At 44.0% G+C, this 18959-nt stretch overlaps 1 protein-coding gene across 5 annotated transcripts in view; it reads left to right on the top strand.

The window, feature by feature from the left end:
* The first annotated feature begins 10235 nt into the window (after positions 1–10235).
* The window catches only part of znf423 (zinc finger protein 423), a 165738-nt gene continuing 157014 nt past the window's right edge, over positions 10236–18959 (top strand). For 4 of the 5 annotated variants that reach the window (XM_068312946.1, XM_068312943.1, XM_068312944.1 and 1 more), the window contains exon 1: positions 10237–11515. In XM_068312946.1, coding sequence (XP_068169047.1) covers positions 11476–11515 — 40 coding nt within the window. In that variant the 5' untranslated portion in view covers positions 10237–11475. Of the gene's footprint in view, positions 11516–18959 lie in introns of all 5 variants that reach the window. The other variant, XM_068312945.1, reaches the window with a different exon arrangement.

Raw genomic sequence — 18959 nt, 5'->3', positions numbered from 1 at the left:
GCTTTGAGTTTGTGCAAATGGCACTTTTCAGATATCTTCTCAGTGTGTATTTTTGCATACTGCTCCCACATGTCGGGACAATGTAGCCCTGGTATAATATGTATTTTATCATTAAATTTATACAAATATGATGTCACCACACATTGCTGCCCATTATAACCGGTCAAACCATCATAAATCACAAAGCTTTTCTTATAAGCTTTCACTTTTTAGTGTGTTCCTGTCATCTCTCGATGTAAAATGTCACACACTGCCCTAGTAACAGTACTGCTGACGTTCAGATGGCTGCAGAAATTGTGTGCTGCCTCTGTGACAGATGGTGTTGCCAGCTTCTTCTTTTCACCTGTCAGCAATGACAGCTTAATACATGTAGGTTAGAGGTTTTGATTTGCTGTAAATGAACACATTTTGTACAGTATGTCCCTTGACTCTGTCTTACGGCTGAAGTGTTCAGTCATATCCAAAAGTCTTCTGTCATGTATGCTTTGGGCAAAGTGGTAGGGTCTCTACTGTTGGACTGAAGCAGTTCCATCTTCACGCCCAACATCCAGATTATTAGTGTAATAGTGTAGCTCGATCCTTCCTGCCTTCCTTTGAAGAGTCATGGAAGAATTACAGTACTTTGACGATTTTCTCGCTTCTACAAACGTCCTCCTCAGTGGGGGTCTAGATGGGGTGCTTGGAGAGGGATCAATCTGTCATAGGAGCTGAGGTAAGGCTGTCCTGGTTGACTAGCGGCTGCAACATCGGAAGTCAGAGACAGTCAGGATTGGCAGGCTGGGATAGTGATCCTCTTTTAAAAAATGAAACCGGAGGGTGCGTTCCAACTATAGGGGGATCCAACTTGTAAGCCTCCCTGGGAAGGTCTGTACCAAGGCATTGGTGAGAAGAGTCCATCCACTGGTCAAACGTCAGATTCAGGGGGAACAATGATGATTGCATCCTACATAGTCATGGATTTTTGGATCAACTCTTCACTCTGCTGGGTCTGATGAATGGAGGACAGGTTTTAACACTTCACTGGGAATGTTTAGTATTTTGTGATGTCTTTTGGTCTCACTAACGCTCCAGATGTGTTTCAGACTCAGGTGAAGAATTATGTCCTGATGTGAGTCACGTGTGACAAGAACTGTAGTGCTTAAATTATGAACAGATTGTTTGCTGAAGCTGAATTTCATGCATTACCTTTGTCCTTTTAGATATATCTGCCACAGGGAATAGGAGCTGTACCATCACAATGCTCAGCTTCTGCTCAAATATTACACAACTTTGCTTTTCCTTCCTGTAAACTATTGCTGGCTAAGAAGTAACTTGATGAAGACAAAATGAAAGATACTCGAGGCTGGGTGGTCTCTTCTGTGGAAAAGTTAAAGAGCAAATGAAAGAGCGACTTTGATAAGGAGTGACTTTGATAAGGAGTGACTTTGATAAGTTAAGGAATGTCTTTGATAAAAAGCTGGAAAAAAAGCTGAAACCGTTGCTAGACTGAATGAAAAAAATGAAAGACGACATGTAGAAAATGCAGAAAGACACAGATGAAAAAGAAAGAAGAATGGTTGTCCTAGAATGCGAACAAAGCATTCGTATAAATGATGTGATCATCAAAGGCATCAAAATCAAGCCGAGGACTTATGCACAAGCTGTGTCCAGGGGAGACGGAACTGAGCACATCGCTGACACCGAGACAGTGGAGCAACTAGTTAGTTCTCAACTGAGGGATCTGGAGATAACTATAGATCCAGAATAGAGTGAGACATGTTATCCACCGCCATCTGGAGGTAGGAGACCACCTGGAATGTTGATAAAATTCCAGAATTGTAAAAATAAGATTGCTCCTCTGAAACAAGGCTTCAAACTTAAAGTAAAAAATGTCTACATTAATGAGAATCTCACTAAAAAGAATTCTGATATCGCTAAAAAAGCTCAACAACTGAAGAAGAATGGGCTCATCGATAACACCTGAATGAAAAACCGTTCAACATTGATGTCAGAAACATGGATTACTGAAAACAAAGACATGGATTTCTGCTTGGAGGGATTACATCAAGTTTGAGACTTTAAGAGCATGTTGATATCTTTTGACAATATAATGGAATGTGTAATTGTTAAAGTGTCTGTAACAAACTGGTTAATTCTTGGATAAACACTGTCTCCTGAGGGAGGTTAACATGATCAGCATATTCTTGTGGAGAACACTGGCAAGGTCAACTTCTTGTTTTGATGTTAACAAACCTTGTTGTTCCCAGGAAGAATGTAAACTCGGTTATGTTCTGGGTTGTATCTGGGACAAAGGCTAATATCTGGTAGTGGATAAGGGTGTGAACGTCTGTCAAAATTCAATGTATGAGCTGGTTGAAGACTTTTAATGTCTGAGTTGGTTGACAACGGATTGAAATGAGAGAGATGTTTGTTCATTCTGGGGGACGGGAATTTCACAAGCCAAATGGCTTCTACCCGTCAGCCCATTATTTTTCGGATGTTATTGTTGATTTTGTAAATGTGATGAAGGTGTGAAATCTGTTATATTAACATGTCAAATAAATAAATAAATAAATAAATAGATAGATAGATAGATAGATAGATAGATAGATAGATAGATAGATAGATAGATAGATAGATAGATAGATAGATAGATAGATAGATAGATAGATAGATAGATAGATAGATAGATAGATAGATAGATAAATAAATACTACGACCCGACTAAGGATAAGCGATGGAAGATGGAGGGATGGATGGATGGATGGATGGATGGATGGATGGATGGATAGATGGATGGATAAATAAATACTGGAGATTGGGATGATCTTGCTGTAAAACTGACTGGATGTGGCATCATTGGCTGTTGATCACAGACCAGTCATTTGTAAAACAGACTGACCACAAAACCTTAAATACATGTTAAATTTAAACACGTATTACATTTTCTTAATAAAAGCAGGATAAATAATAATCCTAACTAAATAATTCTCAAAACAGTTATATTTTTAAAGGAGTCTGTGGACTTTTCATGATCATGCACTGCATCCTCGGGGCTTATCAGTCACATTTATATCTCAGACAACAAGCAAATTAGACAAATATAATTAGAAGGTGCAACGATTTGAATACACAGTAACAGGAAATGTATGAGATATGTAAAGAGATGCATTTATCACATTCTGACCAACAAGTGAAAGAAGGGGGTGAGAAGACAGTCTCATGAGGAAATAGAATGAGGAAAGCCCAGACGGGTCAGATCAGACAGGAGCTACTGGTTTCTACCCCCCCAGTCGTGGGGTAAATGCAGCATTCTGGTAGGGAAAGCCAAAGCCAAAGGGGGGTGCATCCGGCTGTAGTTCTGTCTGCATATAGTCCATGATACATTATCCTGAAGCAACGCTGAAGGTAACATTGGTGGATATTAGTTATGTGCATTGGGATGTTCATAGACATCCTGTGGTGACAATAGAAATAAGAATTAATGGGAAAAAATAGTCAAGGCAGCATTTAGATCCCCCCAATAAGGCAATATAATATGTGTGCCATGCTCTGCAGGGGGCATTACGGTGGGGGGGAGACATCCCGGCATTCTTAAAATCATTCAGTGCACCCTGACAACGGAGACCTATGTTTTTAGCGTTGTCACTAGAGTGGATGATTACCTGATTTCATTGGCTGAGCGTTGGGGGAACACAACTGGTGTTGTGCGGGAAGGCTTTGCAGTGGAGATAGAAGTGTCCCACTCTTTGGATTTGACCCGTGGGACACGAACTGATGATGTGGGGTTTGTGATGTTCAGAATAAAGTGTCATCTGTTTTAGCCACTTTCTTTCCTCCACCTTTTTACAGCCACTCCCTAGACTCATCAATTGACCACGATGCCCAGTAACCCGAAGGATTCTCAAGAAGAACTCAACCTGCTTAAGAACTGCTGACCTCTAGTTGTCAGTTGAGCTCCAAATCATCCAGTCACCAACCAAGTCCCAGGCACCATAATCCACATGGTTAGAGATGAGAAGGTTTAGTTTAGATGTCTTGTCTTTCTGTATGTCAAATGTCCATGAGTATATTTGATAGTAGTTGCTCAGTAGTGTGAAGGTTTCATGGTTGGAAATGAATACTTCTCATTTGCATGTCAGTGAAACAGTTCTTAGCTTCAAGCAATCAATCTCTGACTTCACAAAATATTTTAGAAGAATAAGAAGATATACTTTATTGATCCCCTCGGGGAAATTACATTTGTCACTCAGGTGTACATTTGTTACATTTTTGTGTTAGTTTTTCACACACAGTATGTATGTACAGGCCGCTGAAACAACCACAGCACACAAGGGGGCCTGTAAGCATGCAGTTAGTACACAAACACAACATCAAGCTGTACATTGGGAGGCAGAGTGACGGGCAGCAGCTTCCTGGAGTGCGCCCCAATAGAGCAGCTTGTAGGGGGGACGGCGCCTTGCTCAAGGGCGCCTCGGCAGTGGCTGGGAGGTGAGCTGATGCCTCCCACCGTCAGCTCACACTCCAGGCATGTTCTGGCGGGAGCGGGAATCGATCCAGCGATGGCTGGGCGATCTGTCTTCAAGACATCTGCTCTACCGCTGAGCCACTGCCGCCCCCAAAAAGTTTTAATGCATGAAAACTTTTAATCTGAATGTCAGATTCTGTTTTTGTATTTTAGCAATTATGCTCTGGATTCAGTATAATGTGCGGAGTTGATACAACTATCGTTGTTCCTTGTTGTTGGCATAGCTGTGATGAGGCTTGTCAGATCACATACTTGGTCCATGCTTCCTTTATTGATGCTCTTAAGTTTTGTATTTACACAGTTCAGAAATATGCTAACCATTATCCTGTATGTATCGATATAGAAGTTCATGAAGGTTATAGTATTAAAAAAAACAAAGAGCAGCATTGTAAAGGGAGATAAAATATATTTAGCACCAAAATAGATAGATGAGTTCCCAGGGTAGGTGAGGTGGATAAACCCTACAGTGTGTTCTCTATGGAATCTACTGCAGTTGGACCTCCAGGTGTCTTCCTAACAGTTGGCCCATCTGCCTCAGCAGAAGGAGAAGTGATTCTTCTGCTTGTTCAGGTCCTCATAGACCGATACAGGCCAATGTATAAGGGAAGCTTGTTTATTCCACTTCTATCTATGATGTAATATTTTTGTCACTGTCCAGAACTCAGATCACCAGCTCCATAAATAGTTTTTTTTTTAAACGTTCACGCCTGTGATGTGACACTTGAACTCCAATCAGATGATTTCTAGCAATGGATTGAATTTTAAAAAAGGGAAGACCAGTTTCTTAGCCTCTTTTTTTGTTTTTGTCATCTTTGGTGCTAAATAAAAGTTTGTATGCAGGCTAATCTGAAAGGTAGTGAATTTTAGAATTAATTTCACTCCTCAGTCCACATTCTCATCTTGATTTTCCTCAGAGCATGGGACTAATTTAACTACAAAACACAGTAAACACAATTAACAAGCTGCTGTTTAAGACTCCATGCATTTGGTTCAATAGAGACAGCAATCCACATACAACAGAGCAAACGCTGGCAGCAGAGCTAAAGGTCGCTGAGCTCTTAGACTGACTAACCCTCAGGGTTCTAGTACGATGAATGTGAGCTATTTTCTTTTGCCAGATAGGAGATAAATGCAAATACAGTACAATATCTGCTTCTGTTTCAGCAAATATCTTTGACATTTAGTGTCTTTCATCCAGAAATGTCCATGCCTACCTTTTGGTAAAAGGCTGAATCATCCTTTGAATGTCTTACTCGACACAAAACGTAATGATCGAGCGTAACACAAGTGGAATATTAATTCATATTAAAAATGTGCAGATAACAGATTGAATCTACCCCTCAGAATCTCCTTTGTCCGCCCTGAGCAACCCAACTGCTACTGCTCAGCTTCAACTTCACCACGAACTTCTGATAAAACTGCCTTTTAAACTCAATCAAGCTCGACATTCATGACAAAGATCCTGAGGTCCTTCAGGTCCTTTGGTTGAACAGCAACTTATCTCCACTGCAGAGAACTGTGGTCTCAGACTTGGAGGGGTTGACATCTACGTATGTCTGTCTGTGTAGGCTCTCAATTATCCAGGTCATGGTTATCCAAAGCTGTTTAAGTCAATCCACTGGACTTTAAGAAAGTTCTTGCTCAGTTCTGAAGAACTGAAGAAGTCGCTTGGATGATAGACGAAACGTCTTCAAGAACTTTCTTATCATCCAGTGGATTGACTTAAACAGCTTTGGACATCTACGCCTGCCCCCACATACATGGGTAAAAACTGTTGCACTCTGTCCTGAAGCTCACAAACAGATGAAGCCAGCAGAATCATGTCATCTGCAAAGAACAAGACTGATGTTTGGGTTACAGTTTGTCTGACAGGAGCAGAACAGTGTAAATGTTATACAAGAGCTCAAAGAAAAGGAGCTTAAGACAATTTTTTTTATCTTTCTCTGAATGCTAATAACATGAATACATCTATACTTCGGCTTACGTCATTTCAAGTTAAGCTGTTCTCAATTATACATTGGTTTTCAGAAAATGAAAAATCAAGTTTACATAATTTTCTTCCTCTAAATATTGGAATTGTAAATCGTAATTGTAAAATGACTACAATAAATAAGAATTGAAACATATAATATCATATTATTAGCCTGTAGCAAACTCCGTGGCCCGCAATTAGGAAGAAGCAGATAAAGACGAGACGGCAACGCTTTTTCTGAATGATATTCTGTACAAACATTATGCTGTCTTCTATTCCTTGTTCATAACATTATTCATTCAGGTCATGCTGATCTTTGATTGTCTTAAATGTTCCATTTTAGTGCACATCAATGTATTAAGACTGTAGCATAAACTTGATAAACACACAAATTTACTATAATTTGTGTTTTTATGTAGCTCATAAGTTACTACAGGCATTGAGATAAATCTTCACCAATTAAACTTTCTGTCTCACCTTTCAGTAAGAATACTAGAAGAAATAGTCGTGTCCCCTGAGCTGACCCTCTAAATGTGATACCCTCACCTAAAATGTCCAAAAACAAATGCAACCCAGTGTTTATAAATGTAAAAAACACACACTGCAGGTAAACCTGTATACACACACAGGTTTACCTTGGCTCACGTGGTTTTGGTTCTGTTGTTCTCAATTTATACTGTATATCGGTTTTCAAAAAACCAAATACACAGAAAAATAAAAATCAAGTTTTTATTTGTGGTAGTCTGTCCACCACAAATATTGCAATCATAAAATCACAAGTAAACAGTTAAAAGCACATAATATCACGTTACTGTACAATAAATAAGAACAGAAACATATAAAATCATATTATTAGCTCGGATCAACCCTCCGTGACGGTGAGATGGCAATTTTTTTTCTCTACGATATTAAAACATCAAATTAAATTTTTTTATAAGCTTAAAATAGATTTGTATTCACCACATATAATTGAAAATGCGAGTTAATTCAACTTTTGCCCTTTTTTGACTTACGTTGAGTCTCCTGGGACCAGTTAAAGCCGAGGTAAACCTGCACAGACGACACATTCTGACAACAGCATTTAGGCTTAAATCTTCATCTGACCCAATCATATGCAGGAGTTTGTCAAAATCTAGTTTTTGTGATGACATTGTTTCACTATTGTTAAATTTTACAAATGTATTTGTGGACACCCATCCATGCGTTTCTTTCTGTGTCATAATCTCATTGCTCTCACATTCCACATCATTGTAAAACAGCCTACTGTTCAGGTATGAAATATTCTGCCCAGATCTCTATTTTGGGGCTATAATCCCACAGAATGTCTTGTCTGTGTCGATTCCCACTGCCTGTCTGCTGGCAGACGTATTCAATAGCTGATACTTGATGTTCCCTTGTTCCGCGTTCAAAAAAAGCCAAATCTGCTTGGAGATGACAGAGGGTGTAATCGCCAGCTATGTGATTCAACAATACAACTCTTAGAAGCTATTCAGACCGGGGCCTGTCCTTGACCCTTAAGGAGCTTGTAATGTGGGCTCCCCCCCCCCACTCTTTGTATTTACCGGCTGAAACGAGAAAGAGGCAGTGGCATGGAGGAGGGACCGACCGCTGAGTGAGGGCTTTTGCCCCTCCATGCCAGTGGCATTCATACTGGGGGAGTTATGCACATGCACAAACACACACATACACACAGAAGTACACACACAGGTCTCTGTGCACGCACAGGGAGAGAGAGGTGAAGGTTGGAAGGTGAGGCTGTGAGAGACAGAAAGGGTAGGGGGGGGGACAAGGGGAGGGCATGAAGACAAGGGCCCCCCTACTTTTCTTAACCCATCAGGGGGTCAATCTTAAAGGCTGCTCTGTCTCCTCAGGGGAGGAGTGGGGTGGGGTGGGGGCAGGGAGGCTCAATCCATGGAGGGCAGTGGTCCTGCTGGTCAACACAGGGAGCTCCACGTTACCCAGTTATCCATGACAACCAGAGAGAGAGAGAGACAGGGAGAGAGAGAGAACATGGAAAAGCTCAGCTGCAGTCAGAGAGCGCTCAGTTGGAGCAGAGTGTGAAGAACAAAGCACCCAGTGATTTTCATTTTTCCCCTCTTTGTCTGCTTTATATTGTCCACAGACGTGTCCGTCTTTTCTTTACTGAAAAAAAAAAGAAGCTTTGAAGAAGACACACAAACAGACACACACACAGACACACACAGACACACACAGACACACAAACGCACACAGACACACACACACACAAACGCACACCCTGGTGTGGCTAATTAAAAATTTCTTTATACAGTAAGTCAAACAGTTTATTTTTATTGGGACTAAAAGTGTCATTCAGTGCTAAAAAAAAAGAAAAAAAAAAGGGTTTATTCTAGGAGGTGCCCCAAGGACCATGGAAAGGGGAAATGGAGGACACGGAGGTATTTTCTGGCTCAGCAGATTTTAAACATTTGATAGCACATTTCTGCAGCTCCGAGGTCTGAGACTGGATAGAGTCACACAATTCATGTGGTCTCCATCTAAAGTGCGGAAAATGTTCATTTCGCACGGATAGGTTCTGCTCAGCCAAAATGAATAGGCTTTAACTAATCCTGTGAGACACTGTCCTAAATGACTGAATCCAATACAAATGAGGGGGATGATGAAGAAACGGGGGAATGTCTCCAGATGAAAAATGTACAAAATTCCAAGACTGTGTTAAAATCCTGTGAAGAAATGTAATGGAGGAGATGGACCATTAGAGGCTGAATCCAAGCCTTTATTTCCTGCAAGATCATTATTCCTGTCACTGCCTTTAATCTTATTCCTAATTCCTGGATGAAATTCGACATGACTCTGCAAGACGTCAAATGTGACCTTGTGTCTCCAGTGGACCAAAGAGGGAAGAGTGGCTTTTTTTGGAAGCCTATAGGTATGCATTCAGTCACTCTTTCATCGAATTTCACCAAATAGTTGAAACCCAATTAAATGCAGATTGATTTTGGCCAGCAGGATTAATGACCTCACCTTTCCCAAGACACCCCAAACAAACTGTGACTTTCTGTGATAAATGACGGTGGCTGGATGTAACGAGTTAAACTGGACAAGAAGTGATAATTATATTAAACCAAATAGAAACGTTTCCTTAGTTGAAATAGTCCAAAGACACTACAATGACGTAGACGCCTTATGTCTAGAACTATCTCTTGTATATTCCTGGACAGAACCCTTGAGAAGATCAATCACTAAATAACAATCTCCATTTTTCCAATCATTAAACTATTTCGATCTAAAGAGCACAAACCCATTCTGATGTGTGTGTGTGTGTGTGTGTGAGATGATTTTAGAATTGCTATAACAATTTTATACTTGTCTTGTACCCTTGTGGTGTACAGCTTACACACACACACACACACACACACACACACACACACACACACAAACAAATTTAACATTCAACTTACTGTAATGTTTGGGCAACCTTATTAAAAGCCGCCAAATTTCCCATTGAATGGTGACTGACATGGTGGTGGGTCACTAGGGACCTCAAGGTGACCTTAAAGGTCACTTAATACGTCATCCAATGATCTCATTTGCTCATTTTTTTTAACGTAGTTAACAAACTTTTAACTTTTTCAGCCTCTTCCACATCAAACTATAATCCAAGTCCATATTTTCTCTCCGTCTCCATCCTCTGTAGTCTCAGAGGCCCGGTTGTAGTTACACCAGTCGGCCACAGCTAGGCGCTGTTGCATAACCGTCCTCTCTCGCCCCCCCCCCTCCTCTCCGTCCGCCCAGCCTGCCTCTCTCCTGCCTCTCTGCCTCAGCCAACCCGGGCTGTGCCGAGCTGCTCCCTGCGGGATCAGAGCGCTCCCCCGCCGGGACCCTTCTCTCACATCCCCCTGCTGGGACGCGGCTACATTTCCAGCCAAGCACTGCCTGCCTTGGCTTTATTATGTGTGTCTGCGCCGCAGCCCCGCCAGCAGAGGCAGGCAGAGGAGGAGGAGGGAGACTGGTAGCCAGAGTCAGGACAAAGAAAAAGCAGGGAGACAGAGGCTAGCGAAGGGTTAGACTGCTGCAGATATCAGGCTGCTATTAATAACACCGCCGAGAAATATTAACAAAACGAAACGCGTGGATCAAACGCAATATTTCCCTCGGGGTGGAGATGCAGGGGAAAAGCGCACTATCCATGCCACCAGACCACCACCTCCATTGCCTAGTGTAGAATAGCGGGACGGAGCACCGGAGGCTGGTCGGTTCGGGTCGGTGCTGCTTCCTCGGAGGGACCAGACCGACGAGACCGACAAACAGTTGAGATAAACTAAATAAGCCCCCAAGAAGCCGCGAGGATCGCAGTGGAAGAAGCCGCTTTTTTCTTATTTTTACGCAGAATCCCCGAACATTCGCGCTCCTTTCTCCTCCGCGGGACCGTCACGTACCGCCGTGGCCCCGCCGCCTCACCCCCGGACGGCTCGGCGGTCACTTTTCCTCCACGCCGCTCGGGACCTGCTCAGGTGTTCTCCGCGCGCGCGTGGCTGCTGGTAGCTCGCGCTCCGGTTCTTCGCCCCGCGCTTTTTGGAGAGATCTGTGCGCCGCGAGCGCACGGGCTCGTGCAGCAGGAGGAGGGGGGGTCACCGGAAATCAGAAGCGGGGTTGTCACGTCACGTCACGAGGATCAGAGGTTCACCCGCCGAGAGTTCCCCCCGTCGGTTCCACAGGTTGCGCCAGACGCCGCAGCCGCGGAGGGAGAAGGAAGAGCCGCGCGTCAGAAGGGAGCGGTGCGCCTCCGCGGAGCCGCTCCGCCGCGCGTCCTGCCGGGGTGTTGTGGTGGGACTGACGGCCGCTGGACCCCGGGGCTGCCGCATTGCAACAGGCGAAGGAGCAGCAGCGAAGTGGAGGAAGAGGAGGAGGAAGGCTGACCGGACGGCGTCCGCCTGTATGGTCCTCTGAAAACACGGAACGGAACCAAACAGAGCTCATAACTGAATTTAAAGAGGGAAGAAGTTCAGCTCCAGAGATGTCCAGAAGAAAACAGGCCAAACCACGGTCCGTTAAAGGTAAGAAACTTAGTGAGGGGCCCCCAAGGGGACGGACACCTCATTCAGGAGGGGGCCAACCAACCACACATTGACTAAAATGTCATCCCCGCTCTTGTGGTTGTTTACTTCTTTCATTAATGAATTTATTTTTACCACAGTTGAAATGACTCCTTGTCTTTCACTGAGTTCCCACTCCGTCCGGTTAGTACCCCTCAGGATGGTTAAAGGTTGCTGCTGCTCCCATCAATGTCGCTGAGATTTCTCGGTTCATTGGCTGATTATTTTCAATTAGCGCCCCCCCCCCAGTCGGCGGATGAACGGTGACCCGCTGAATGCCTTCAGCTCAGCCCGGAGTTCAGCGGGTTTGTGGGTCCGCGTAGCGGGATCACTCCCGTTGTTGGGGAATTGTGCTCGTGCGCGTCACTGCCGCTCGACCCCCACGTGGAGTCACTGATCCCCACGTCACGTCTTTATTGTCTTTTCAAAACAAAAATAATGATGGCATTTTATTCCAGTTTTGTTTAGTGGGACAACTGAATATGAACGTATTCAATCCTAGATTTTACAGCATTTGTGTGATCAAGTCCCTTTTTCCAGGGGATTCAGTCTCCCTGTCAGCTCTAAAAATATGTGAAAGGTTAAGACAGTAAATCAGAAGTGAACAGATTCATTATCCTGACAAAGATCAGTCAAAACTAATTGGCTAAAAATGTTTCGGACCCTATTGGTTAATCAGCGGAGCCTCAGCCCCCCCTGTGACTATGAAGGGCTCTACATCACAGTGCATGGGTGAGCGGGCATCATACATGAGGGCATGTGGTGGCCTTGGGCTCCATGTTTCCTTTATGGGACCCAGATGGGCAACAGGATGGGCTGACCATGTGGTTAGCACCCCCCCTTCCCCCCACTTCCTCCACCTCACAGGCGTCCCTGTTAGCGGCTGTCTGGGAAGCAAACCCATTCCTGACAGGCCGGGTGTGAACTTTGATCACGGACACTTTCAGCCTTGTTTCATCCCAGTTGGGATGGGCTTCTTTTTGTCATACATACCCCCCCTGCACCGGGGGTGGGGTGGGGTGGTCTGTTAGCTTTTAGGTATATTTTAAGAAATATTTTATCATGGGCCAGAAAATGAGTTGAAGAAACAGCTGATTGTGTGATAGTGTGTGCCATAGCCAACAGAACATTCAGTATATATTCATAAAGCCCATATAAATATTAGTCTTTAAGTTTTTAAGATGTTAAAAATTGAATGCTCGTCTTCATCTGCAACAAAATTTTAAAAGAGAGAAGTTGCCCGCGTTCAAACTAGTTGTGGCACGATCTCTGTGTTTTCTCACATGTATTCAGGAGAAAGTGAGAGACTGAAATCAGATTTGTGGTTCGAATTTGTCTCGATTGCTGTAATAGAATCTGTTAGTACGTTATTTGAAGCCAAAACTAAGAATAAACTTTAAATAACAACAAACGCAACAAAATCGGAGCTGAAACACTTCCACACATTCCATTACAGCCGGTATCAGTGCTCACCTTCAGTCAGACTTGCTGTTGCTGCGTAGTGTGTGTGTGTGTGTGTGTGTGTGTGTGTGTGTGTGTGTGTGTGTGTGTGTGTGTGTGTGTGTGTGTGTGTGTGTGTGTGAGACATCAGAGCAGCCATATGAGTTTATTTACATCATTAAATCAATATCATGAAGAAGAATCCTGACACACACTGACTCTTGATGAGTTCACACATCCACAAAACCCCCCACATGTTTTAGAAACAGTAGATCAATTAATGTTCAGCGATTAGAAGACGATTTCACCTTCGGCGTTAGTGTACTTTTGTATGAATATTGATTCCTGCTGGAATGTGTTGTTATGTTGCTATGGCTACCTGCTGCGCCGCTGTCGATGCTCGGCTCAGTTCTTCAGTGAACAAATCGCTGGACCAGTGAATCTGTCCGCCGCGGCTCCCCGTGTTTATGTTCACGCTTGCAAGGTTTACATTTTGGTGTTTGCATGTGTTTTTGGACATGCACGTGTGTGTGTGTGTGTGTGTGTGTGTGTGTGTGTGTGTGTCTGTGTGTTACAAAGGCAGCCTGGATAACCAGAGCTTAGATTTGGTCAGGTAGCCAAGCGAACCAGAGCAAAGAAAAGCTGAGGTAGTTGTGTGTGTGTGTGTGTGTGTGTGTGTGTGTGTGTGTATGTGTGTGTGTGTGTGTGCGCGTGCAGTAAAAACACAACCTCGTCGTCTAGTGTATGTAAGCGCCGTGTGTTTTGTGTTTGTGTCCTCGTGCGTCTGTATTGGTACGTGTGTGTTGCTATCTCCCCTCCACACCTTGCCCCACTGACAGCTTGGCAAGATGTGGATTTGGGGGAAGATGGAGAGAGGGATGGGGGAGGGAGGACGAGGGGTTGAAGGGTTACGGGGGAACAGGGGGGGGCTGTTGTGCGGCGGCACGGTGGCACACAGCGGGCGATCGGGCAGGAGGACTGGGGATTATCTGTGTTTTCATGTTCTTCTGTCTTTCACCTGCTCACCCGACTCTGACCGGCTGGCCGGCGCTCAGACCGGCCGGTCACGCCAGAACAACGACCGTCCCGCCTCATGCATCTCCTTCAGCTCTGCTCCGACTCAGACAAGCCCGATCAGGAATATGTCATTCATAGCTGATGGTATTTTATTGTCTCAGCGTTACAGATTGTCCTGACAGACAGGCAGATAATGGACAGGGTGTTTCATCCACCCAGGAGAACCCAGAGAGAACCCACACAGACACGGGGAGAACATGCAGACTCTGCACACATTTTTAGTAACCTTATTTAGAACAATCATATAAATACTACATAACTTCATGATTCCTATTACTAGGTGAGGGTGTTCGAGGAACCAAACAGCGAAGCGACAGAGAAGCGTTGTGACAGGAACCTTGGGGCGGCAGTGACTCAGTGGTTGAGCCGGCGCCTGATGATCAGAGATTGGCGGTTCGATTCCCGCTCCCGCCCAGCCATCCTTGAAGTGTGAGCTGACAGTTGGAGGTGTCAGCTCACCTCCCAGCCACTGCCGGGGCGCCCCTGAGCAAGGCACCGTCCTCCTCACAACTGCTCAATTGGGGCGCACCCCAAAGTCGCTGCCCATCACTGCCTCCCCCTATATACTGTTTTTTGTTGTACTAATTGCATGACTGCAGGCCCCTAGTATATTGTCTGTGTTCCAGTGGCCTGTACACTACATTGTATGTATGGTCTAACACATACAGTATATGCATGTACTGTATAAGCTGAGTGTAAAGATAATTTCCCCGTTGGGGATAATAAAGTGGACTTTCTTCTTTTAACTGGCAGCGCTGGTCCTCCTCTGATCCTCCTCTGTTCAGACACACTTGATCAGTCTGGTCTTTCCAGTGATGAGGCCTTATTAACAGTGGGAAGACTCCACTAATTGCAGTCTTTTAATTGAACACAGACTAATGGTGCGATGATGGGCCATGAAACTAGCTGATGGGGTTGGAGAAGAGGAGGGCTGAGCGGAGGGAAGAAATGAGAACGGGCGTCTTCTCTCTTATCAAAATATTATTTCAGCGGATTAATCCGTTTTTAATGTGTGTCTTTAACGAGGCGAGGCAGAAATCTCCTCTGTCTGCACCGGCAGCCTCGCTATCCTATCTCTCCCTCTCTCCAGCTCGCTCAGCACTCAGCCCCTCGAGTCTCTCATGCATTATGTAGTGATGATTATTACTTAATTACACATTAATAAATCCGCTTCATTTGCAGGACATTAAATGGGAGCTGAGCACATATGACAGGGAGCTGAAGGAGTGCAGGGAGACTTGGACGGGGGGACCTCTTACTTTTAGAGTTGATTTGGTTTGTTTAGTACAGGAGGTCATCAGCTTCTCTAAGTGGACATTGTTGGAGCTGGATTCTCATAATGCGTCACAATTGGAAGATGATTAAGGCTGCGTTCAGACTGCTGGCATATCAGATTTCCTTCCATATCGGATTTCTAGGGCAGACTGCTCACACTGTTTTTAGCAAATGTCCAAATGCAATCTGGCTCTGTTCAGACTGGGCCACATTATCGGCTGATCTGACAGGTTGCCGTAACAACGACGTTGCCTTGCTCTCGCGTCGTGGATATGGCGTCACGGTCCGCCCATATCCGATCAGAGTGTTTGGAGCTGTTCATACTGAGACTCATCTGTCTATATCTGATAGGAAACTACCTCCCAAATGTGGTTTCAATCTGTCCCGCAAAAATCGGATATCATGTGGTACGGGACAATTCAGACTAAAAACGAGACATCCGATATCAATCTGGATGAGCTAAAAATCGGATATAGGTGACCAGTTTTCCTCTTCTTCTTCAGTCTGAACCAGTCTGAACAAGGCCTAACTAGAACAGGCTGAATCCTTCTCTCACCAAGGAGTCAGTGGTGAATAAAAAAACCTACATCTCACTTCAGAGTCTGAGGAAAGAATCAAAAATACTATCAAGAGGCTCAACATGACGTTTGACCAGAGCAACTCATACCACGAAATCTGTGCCAGCAAACAATGATATCGAGGAATTGCTGTGATTGGCCCACGTGTTCATGTCCAGCCCTGCCAGTAGGGTTTGATGCGGTCTGCAGGCTGAAACCTGACAGTATTGAACGGGTCAGCTACGGGTGCAGAGAGCTAGCAGCATGTGGCTACTTAGCAGGAGCCTCCAGATAGCGATGGGGCTGCCTTCAGTCCAATTGATGGTGCTGCACAACTCTGGGAAAGCAGTGGAAAATCCAGCGACCTGCAGGACGTCCTGATGCATCAAAACCTAGTTGCTGCTGTCTTTTCTCAAGTGACATGAAGAAATAACTTTTTACATTCCGCTACAAAGCAGTGATGTGTTGTAATTGTTAGTGTTTGCATTTTCATCTGTTAGTTAGTCCACCAAATATCTTCGCAACCGTTGCAGATAAAAAGATGAAACAAAAAGCACATTACTCGGGTGGCAAAGGGGATGAAAATGAGATGATGACCTTGACCTTGAGGAAAGTAGGTCAAGGTCTAAATTTTAACCGGATAAGAGAAAAATGAGGCCGAAGGCCAGTGTGAGTAAGACCACAGATCAAAGCTAGTGCTTTGATCAATGACAGTAGGTCAGAGCACTAGCTTTGATCTGTGACCTGTGCAAGTAGGTCAGGGTAAAATTTTGAATTCAGGTGTGTCGCGAGATGTTGCAGTCTGTGATTGCATTGGTTCTCGTTTAATAATTATTTTGATATTCAATCGATCAATCAAATCAATCAATCAAGTTTTATTTATAAAGCGCTTGATCCTGGCAACAGACATTTCAAAATGCTTTAACAGACAGAAAAACCCAACAAAACCCTCCAGAGCAAGCATAAGCGACAGTAGTGGGGGAAAAGTCCGTCATTGAGGAAGAAACTCTGGTCGGGACCCAGACTCTTTTGGGCAGCCATCTGCCTTGACCTGTTGGGTGGAAAAGAAATACAATGAAAATAAGGACAGGGTAAGAGAAAGAGAGACAGAGAGAGAGTGGCAGATAGACCAGATAGAGTCAGTGTCTTTATGGCTATAGTTAGACGATTACATGCAGGTGCCGAAGTTGGGAATGTGAGGGGGGGGTTCACCGACTCCTGGGTTGCTGTCTTCTATACATGTTCCCCATCACGTAGTTGGTTAATTGAAGGCACAATTACATCTTATATGAGAAGAAAAACTGAATTGAATGGCTGCAAGAAACACAGTCACCACACCTGTATGTCACAGGTGTCCTGATGGGGTGGACAAACTGATGCTAGCTCACGCTCAGGTAAAACCGGGCTCTTGCACTGGTTAGTGATGCTATGTGTGCACATTTTGAATTCTCAAATACTGAGCCTGCCAGATGAGAGGCTTTGGCAGGATGGAAGTGGCCCGCGGGCCACCAGTTGACGTTCAGGGGTTTAAAGTGTTGTTTATAGTCACTGGAGCCAAATTAGCCCTTTGACCAGAGGGAGGGCGGGGGAAGTTTGGTTCGTCGTCAGTGTGCTGAGCCAAGTTGTTCCAGGCTAATGGCATCATTTCCAATCAGCCTCCCTCTTCCTCTCCATGTTCCCTCTCTCACCTCTTTACATCCTTTCATAATATCTCAGCTTTCGCCGCCTGACACAAGTTTGTGTGTGGTTTTTTCCCTCTGCAAACATTAAGAACTCTCTGCTGGCGTGCAGCGGACTGACTGCACCGTAATGGAAGACAGGGAAGAACAACACATCATCACGTCAGAGGAACTAACAACAGCTATTTTTACTCGAGGACCATTGCAGGTTCTGTTGCAAGATAAAAATGGTTGTCTTTATTGTTGTAGTTAGTTTACAACCCTGGCTAGATCTACATAATAATGTACTGTAATACAGTCGAACCACGAGATAAGAGTATTGTCAGTTCCGTGACTGACACAACTGAGGCAATGATCCCCATTTAAAATAACTAAAATCATTTTAGTCCAGTCTAGCCTGGTAAAAAAGCCCCAAACCCTCTAAATTATGACAAAAAACTTTTTTCATTAACCAATAGACATGCATGTTTTTGGAGGTGGGAGGGATGAATGAATGAATGAATGAATGAATAGACGTGTAGACTTTACCTGTGTATAATTAATTATACAGTAATCCCTCGTTACTTGCTGTTAATGCGTTCCAGGAACACCCGCAAAAAGAAAATCAGTGATATACTGACGAGCTATTAATTTTATTATTTACAGTAATTTAATCGTCTATTAACCCTCCCTATACTGATATTAAACCACCTTCTATCTGTATTACCTTTTCCCACACTCTGATAGACTGTTTAAAGCACTTTTGTATCTCACGGAACGAAATGCACTTCTGGATGCCGTCAGCCAATACAATCACATGACTACCTACTAAAATTCAGCGATGAGGTGAAGCCGTGCGTGTTGAAAGCAGGAGGGATTATTGTATACCTGTATAGGTTACCTAGACAAAGATAAAGAATGAAAATAAATGAAAATATGGACGGAGCGACGACTCGCATCTAAAAAAAAAAACCCTGGTAAGTAGAGCAGCTCATATCTCGAGGTTCTGCTGTGTTTCTGTGTGCATTATATTTAACAAGACAAGCCGGCACAGGAATTACTGATCGTCTGGAGTCAAATCTGCTGAAGACATTCATTGTTGTGAAGTTACAAAGCAGTCTGATGGTTGCTGATGTCTTGATACTGACAGGTACACGACTCTGTAGTGTGTTATTGTGTTGATGCGAGAGGTTTTCCAACTGGTGTCCTCTCAGTATCTGCTGTCAGGTTCAGACAGAGCCTGTGGGCTGTTTAGTGCAGTACAGTTGATATTTCATTCACATTCCTTCCCTCGCTCCAGTCTTGCTTTGCTCTCTCTCCATCTGGCTTTACCATTAATGTAGTTTAATGTCAGCCTTTTGGCACAGCAGACTTTCATGGATTGACTGGCTCTTATAA

The sequence above is a fragment of the Antennarius striatus genome, chromosome 4 (genome assembly GCF_040054535.1).
Source record: "Antennarius striatus isolate MH-2024 chromosome 4, ASM4005453v1, whole genome shotgun sequence".
Classification (NCBI taxonomy): Eukaryota; Metazoa; Chordata; class Actinopteri; order Lophiiformes; family Antennariidae; genus Antennarius; species Antennarius striatus.
The sequence above is the reverse complement of the archived record's forward strand: the minus strand, read 5'-3'. Positions and strand labels throughout refer to the sequence as shown.